Genomic DNA, 7180 nt, shown 5'->3' with positions numbered 1-7180 from the left:
GATATAAGCCATTTTCAAGCTACAGAGAATTGCATCATACACAAATTGTGAGTTATAGGCAAACAGAAGGAAAAATAGACAATTAGCAATGGTCTCAGTGAAGGAATGGTTCTCATATTCTTTAAAGAGCAGATCTATGGATGCTTTAATCTCTTGCATAAAGTTGGAGGGAACTGGGGTTGTAGATAAACACATGAATCTGTTCCATATGAAAGGCCCACGCCTCCTGAAAATGTTGGTGCCATTCTTTTACATTCAGTCAACAAAACTGACAGTCAATTTCATAATCAAATATAGAAAAATTCGCAGATTGTCTGCAACCACATGTTTGACAGATAATAAAGCAATATCAAGTGCATCAAACATCTACACATAAAAACAAAGGATGACTATAATGTGGATATAGAGCCTAATTTTTTCAAAAACAGAGATCATTGCAAAACAGTATATTATTGCCTCAAACATGCAGATCTGTCGTTATTTAGACAAAAACACTTGAGCTGTTGGCAGGAGGTGAGCGGTATGGCTCTATACTGTAGTGTACTAAAAACTTAATTCTAACAGAAAATGAATTGATCTCTCTACTGGTGCCATTTTAAAATTTTACATCTTATGTGTAAAAGAATGATCTTCGAAAACTGATTTTATTTTTAAAGATTTTCTATTTAAACCCCAAAGGCCAAAAATATACTACTAAAAATCCAACCCAAAGCTCTATAATTCTCCACCAATGAAAAGATGGTATTTAATCATCAGTCTTTCTGCGAACCATTCGAATGTATGGGTGTCAATTTTTTTTAATTGGCCGACCTTGCATTCCAATGGCGAGAGGCTTCGCTTTATACCTTGATTCTCCAGCTCCAAATATACCAACATACACTATTGTAACAAGGAAAAGCTCTACAGCATTTGCTGTTTAATGGTGACCGAGCAAAGAAACAAAAATTCAAATTACCCCAATTTCACCAAAAGCATGTGCTCAGACAGGCATGAGTCAGCTTACAGGCCATGTTTACACTACCTAGAAGGTTTTTTTTTATCAAACAATTACTTTGAATGGGGCCCATAAAGCTAGATTTTAAAATTTTAAATAGAAACGGTAATATGTACCCCCCCCCCCACAACAGACATGTTGACAGAAATACTACTTCTGTGGTTCAAATTTGTAGCTGTGAAATTCCTGCACGTAACTTACAATAGTGCACTGGAGCCAGCTTAGGTGCCACATAGAGTTTTGACTTTCCATCTGACGTGTCATCATTTTTGTCTCCATCCTCATCACTAGAGTCACCTCCAGGCTGAAAGCACAAATACCATTGCATTCAAGTAGGTGACAAATCAATATTAGCAATTTAAAACTAGGAACCAAACTAACAATCCCTTTCAAAGGAACACAAAAGAACTGATACATCATAAATCATCATGTCCAAAGAAATATTCTTATAAATTGAAAGGACCTGCGGCAAAAAAAAAAAAAAGCTTTCAAAACCAGAATGATGCTTCCAACACAATTAGGTCACGTAAGTGCCGAAGATTAGAGGTGTCACAAGAAAGTAACAAACATAAAAAAGACAGAAAAGAAAAGGACAATAGATGTTTGATAATACCCAGTTCGCATTGGGAGATCTGTTCTCTAACGCAAACCGACCATCCAACTTGAGGCCTTGAAAACGAACACGTTTGTCTTTTAAGGGTCACTGTCTGCTTCGTTTTGTTTGTGCCTCGATAGTCGCCTTTCGCCCTCAATCTGGCTAGCCCCGCCTACCAAACCAATCGCACCAATGGGCACTGGGTATAAGAAGGAAGCTAACCACACCAGAGCACCCACCAACTACCCACTACCCAAATGTTTGAGTATAATGAGGTACATGTGATGAAGAGTATCTAGATCTACCGAATTGACCTAGCCAAGAAATAGAAAGTCACTTGAAACAATCGTAAATTCTAGTCATTGTGTCTTCACAAGCTAACCCATTGAAATGACCCACTAGTAAAAACACAGATATCAAAAGGATGAACATACATTTCAGACAGCTGGCAGGTAAAAATATCAACATAGTCACTTATCACACAATCAGCTCTTAAAGGGAAAAAACCACAGACCAGTAAATAGTATTGTCAACTGCTTCTGTTCACTTGAGCTGAGTGCTCTCTTTATTCCATACTGTTCACTACCTTTGAAAACGCTTATATATCTAGTGTGAAGAAAAAAAATTTGCTTTAGCAATGATACTCTTGACCCAACATGTCAGCCACAAGCAATAAGCAGTTCTCTTGAAAAGGATTTCTCCATTCACCAATGGAAATTCTGCTTCATCCAACACCCCCCCACAAATAAAGCAGAAAATTTTTTTCAAAACAAAACATTTCATACCACATTGGCAAATGATCCAAAGTTTGCCTTAAACTTCCTTGGGTCAGATGGATCTGAAAGAACAAAAAAAAACGTTTTTTAACACAAAAATTCACTGTCCACAATGGTTATTTCCAGAAATTATTCCAGTGCACTTTGATAACTGGCACAGAAGAGATAGGCCTACAATTTATTCAACACACCAAAAAATTTCATAAATTGAAATAAAAGCACTCTGGCGTTTTAAGAGAAAACACACATACTAAGTGAGCATAAGTCCAAGAAAGAGGCCAAGCAGAAATCGAGACAAAAGTTGTAATAAAAAAGAAAGACACAAAGACCGACTGCCCGCCAAATACATACACTAGCAAAGATTGATGCTCTCCAAAAATAGACAATAAACCAGACGTTAAGAGGCACTGAGATTTTGATGTCCTTTTTTTTTCTCATTAATATTAGTCGAACCTGCCCTGACGGCCACCTCTATAAGACGGCCACTTTCCATTTCCCCCCTTGCGTTTTTTCTATATAATTTAACTGTGTAAAACGGGCACCTGTCGAACGCGGCCGCGGCCACCTTAATTTAACACACAACCCCTATCATACTAAGCAATAATACCTGTCTTAGACGGTCACCTTAGTGACTCCATTACATTTTGTCATTTTGTAATAAATTGTGCATTGGCCCCTGCGTGGGCGAGCCGTCATAATTCAATCACCTGTCGTTTTTGTTAGGTAGTCTTTCCAACCGATCATGTTGCGTAGGCCCCTCCCACTGTTGGCCAATAGCTACCAATTTTCAGCTGCTGGCGAGGTAAGCGTGTGATTCTTCATAACCCATAAGCCCCGCCCAGAACTCATAAACAAATCGTAAGTGAGATGAGTGGTCACTGTTTACCCAGTCTGTAACAAAGTAACAAAGGACGTCAACATGAACTTGTTACAGAAGCGTCCCTCGTTCTCCGAGTGGTGGCGACCCATGTGTTTGTTTTAACATGGCACTGGGTCTTCCTTGTCTGATACATTTCGTTTTATTGTCACCCTTGTGCAAAATCAGCGACAAAATAAAAATTACTAACGAAATACAAACCAACAACACCAACAAAGACAACAACAATGGGGCTACTTTCAATTGGGGCCTCAGATGGGAATGGTTTGTTTTCTTTATCTTGATCAGTCCTGCCTAAGACGGCCACCTGTCTTATACGGCCACTTTTCTCCTTGACAATGGGTGGCCGTCTTACACAGGTTTGACTGTATCTATAGGCTATTGAAATGAATCTGAATCCAATTTGGCCTCAATAGAATTTATTATCTTACTCACTGAACACTACAGAAAACGATCACATGACTTAGAAAGCATGAACCACCACTAATGCTATCACTCATATCGCCACAGCCATTTCAAGGCAACGTACATGAAGCATGAATTAACCAATTCTCATTACAATGTACTGTCATTGACTTGAAAAGACATTCCAGGTGAGTTCGCCTTGTAAATCTGAGTGTTTGAACAAAGTAGTTCAGTCATGCACAAATTATAACACAAACAAGGAGAACTCAAAATCATGGATAGCTTGTACTATTTGCCATTCCTGGACTGATATCTCTTCAATTTTTCGTAATCAGTTTTCCAAAACTATTGGTGTGCCGAACACATTTGTCAATCCTGGACATGTCAGAGTAATCCCTGCCTGGCTATATTTACATTTGTGCACTCAAAATCTCAAACTTTGTCATGAATTTCTGCATGGTCAGTCCAGCAGCAAAAAATAAAATAAATCGTGAAAAGATTAATAATATATAAGAATACACACCCATTTTTCCTTCTTTGTAAGCATTTACGACTTTGTTGATCTGGTATCTTAATTTGTGTTCAATTGGCCTCATCTTCTCCAACACCTGAAAAAAAATATTTGAAAATTAATCAACCATGCAACATATAAAATGTCATCCGGACTGATATATATGTAAACACAAGTTAGACCCCCCTCCCCCTAAAAAAACATTGACGCGACTTTTAAAACTGTACATAGTAATAAGACGGAGCAAGATATGGTAAGTATTTTACAGTGCTTGCAACTGCACAAGGTCATACGAGCGAGCGGGACACACCAAACATTTTCAGTAGGTAGGAAATATAAAATTTCGCCTGGGTGGCAGCCGAAGCCTACTCTTAGTGATCTGGGACCACCAAAGGAACTTTAATGTATGCAACTGCACAAGAGACCTCCAAGATTTTTCGTTCTTGTCCTAGAAGGCTAGGGGTAGATCTTTCCTACCAGAAGATCAGGGGTGTGGATGAAAGACAGCAGTAAGAAGGAGCCAAGGAGAAGCAGTAGAAAGACTGCAAAAAGAGTCAGTTTTTAGTTTTAGTAAAGAGTTTTACGGCACTTGCAACACAATAAGGTCATATAAGTGCCGAAGATTAGAGGTGTTACAAGAGAGGAACAAACACAAAATAGAAGGAGGAGAGATCAGGACGATAGACGTTTGATAGGAAAGAAGAAGCAAACCACACCAGAGCACCCGCCAACCACCCACCAAAAAGAGTCAGGAGCCCAGAAGAGGGGGTGGGGACAGAAAGTGGAGACGAAAGCAGACCACAGAAAATTGTTAGAGAGCAGGAAAGGGTGTGAAAGGAGAACATTTTAGAGAAGAAAATGTTCCGTCACTATCCGCATTCGAACCCAGGACATATTGAATAAGAGGTGAACACCTTAACCTCTAGTCTAGGCCACGAGAGCCCCTTGAGAAACACTTAAAAACTGTTTTCAAACAAAAGTCTTAGAAAATGGGGAGGAGTCCTACAGTACCACACGTAGTAAGTTGCATACTCGGCCAGCTGCACTAATGTATCAATCTTTCTCAGTAACTCCAATGTGTGCAAAAACATGAACGCAGTACATGATAAAGACCAATAAACGTAGCAGCCCCAGCAAGAAATCTACTTCACTTACTGTTCTGATTTCAACAAGTCGATCAATGGCAGGATCATTTTTAACAGAGCAGCCACTTGTCTTTTTGTCCATGAGGAGTCCGATATTTGCCATGTAGCTTGCCATCAATTGGTTTTTCACATCCAAAAAGCTGATACCCTGATCACCGAAAAAAAAAGACAATTTGAAGAAGTTCACTGATCACAGGTAAAGATCTCTGTGTTAAAGACTTAATGCACCTAGCTAAACAAAACAAATTAAACTTTTGAACTGTACTTTTCTGAACAAAAAACAAAATATATTTTTCTAATATTCACCTCTATTGAAAGAACTTTATCATGAAGACCTTAACTACTTTCAGTTAAGAAAATTATCCAAAAGTCGACCACAATAATTCATATTAACATCATAATCATGCTGTTGAAAAAAAACAAACACAAAAAAACAACACTCCAATTTATCAGAAACATTCAGATTTGTTGATGATGCATAACGTAAAGCAAAGAATAATAAGATTAAGACAGACACTCCCGTACATGAGAATTAAATGCTCAAAATATAACATTCTCAGTATAGCAAAAATTAGATGTTGCTATTTAAGTTTACTAAAGAGATCAAGGGGAATACCGCGTGGATCCTGGAGAAGAATCACAGAAATCGATATACAGAAAAGTGGGAAGACCATGGAATAGCATCAAGAGGTTAGCCCAGGATAGAGAAAGGTGGAAGGTGTTTGTCCGTGGCCTATACCCTGTTGCAGGGTGAGAAAGGCAATGATGATGATGATGATTTAAGTTTACTGTTGTAAAATGAAATGTTGACTAAAGAAAGGTAGGTCAGTAGCTATCCAAATAAAAGCAAATATATAGAGCAAGTGTAAACCTTTCACAGTTGAAAAAATATGAGCATATAAATTCTATTTTTAAGCCCTTAGAGTTATACCTGGTTTGCCGACGATGTGGATGTACTGTCTTTGATCCTTGTCGTAAGTACTCTCAAGTTTTGAAGACACTCTCCACTAGCTTTCTTTATCTCTTTCAGCAAGCTCACAGCTTGTGGGGTGTCGCTTTCTACAATATCTTTCATCTTTAAAATAGATTTGGTGGGCAAAAATTTAACCCATCCACTCACTCACAAGCTGTCCCCAACTCAAGTCAGCATCCACCCAGTCTGTGGCAAGAAATTACAAAAGGGTAAATTGTGAAAATAAGATGGAATTTAAAAAGAAAATAAATAAAAGTAGCCTATGTCGAAAGAAAATTGTTGTTCAGTACTGTAAAACTTTAAGGTAGCACCAATTGCCACCGAGTTAAGCGGTGTCAAGTCTGAAAAATAATGCTCTATTTTTAGCCTTCTATTCGTAATATGTTACGAACACATGACATTTAAGTTAGATCCAACCCCCTCTCAATAGATCTAGGTGCACGCACGGTAACTGCTTCGCTCCCTTCATGACGTCGACTTTTTTCCTTTTCAATATCTACGTACATGGTAACCGGCAACCGGGCGCCTCTCACTATCTACGAACACGGTAACTGAGTGTTTTGTTTCGGGGGGGCTTGAGCTAGGTGCACGGTAACTGCGTCGCTCTCTTCATGACCTTGACCTTTTTCTTTTTTCACTCCGCTTTTTGTGTGTTGTGAGCGGTATGTAATCCCAAAAATGACCCCAATCTACCACCTGTCATCTTTCCTAAGGGAGAGCACAATGAAGTGACATTGAAAATCTGCGAATCTGGAACAGAAAGCTAAAATCATGTTTACAAAACATGCAATACTATCACGAGAGAGAGAGAGAGAACGAGACTCAGAAAACAGAGAGAGGAAGAGAGAGAGAGGAAGAGAGGAAGAGAGAGAGAGAGAGAGAGAGAGAGAGAGAGAGAGAGAGA

General features: G+C 38.8%; 1 protein-coding gene across 2 annotated transcripts in view; it reads right to left on the bottom strand.

Annotated features, from left to right (window-relative positions):
• LOC101846100 (neuroguidin) overlaps nucleotides 1–7180 on the bottom strand; it is a 17506-nt gene that overhangs the window by 5672 nt on the left and 4654 nt on the right. For both annotated transcript variants that reach the window (XM_013088663.2, XM_005109496.3), the window contains exons 2-6: nucleotides 6235–6462; nucleotides 5314–5451; nucleotides 4171–4255; nucleotides 2375–2427; nucleotides 1196–1298 (exon numbers count right to left, since the gene is read on the bottom strand). In XM_013088663.2, the coding sequence (XP_012944117.1) occupies nucleotides 1196–1298; nucleotides 2375–2427; nucleotides 4171–4255; nucleotides 5314–5451; nucleotides 6235–6378 (523 nt within the window). In that variant the 5' untranslated portion in view covers nucleotides 6379–6462. The remainder of the gene's footprint in view (nucleotides 1–1195; nucleotides 1299–2374; nucleotides 2428–4170; nucleotides 4256–5313; nucleotides 5452–6234; nucleotides 6463–7180) is intronic.

Source organism: Aplysia californica, unplaced genomic scaffold, assembly GCF_000002075.1.
Source record: "Aplysia californica isolate F4 #8 unplaced genomic scaffold, AplCal3.0 scaffold00784, whole genome shotgun sequence".
Classification (NCBI taxonomy): domain Eukaryota; kingdom Metazoa; phylum Mollusca; class Gastropoda; order Aplysiida; family Aplysiidae; genus Aplysia; species Aplysia californica.
The sequence above is the reverse complement of the archived record's forward strand: the minus strand, read 5'-3'. Positions and strand labels throughout refer to the sequence as shown.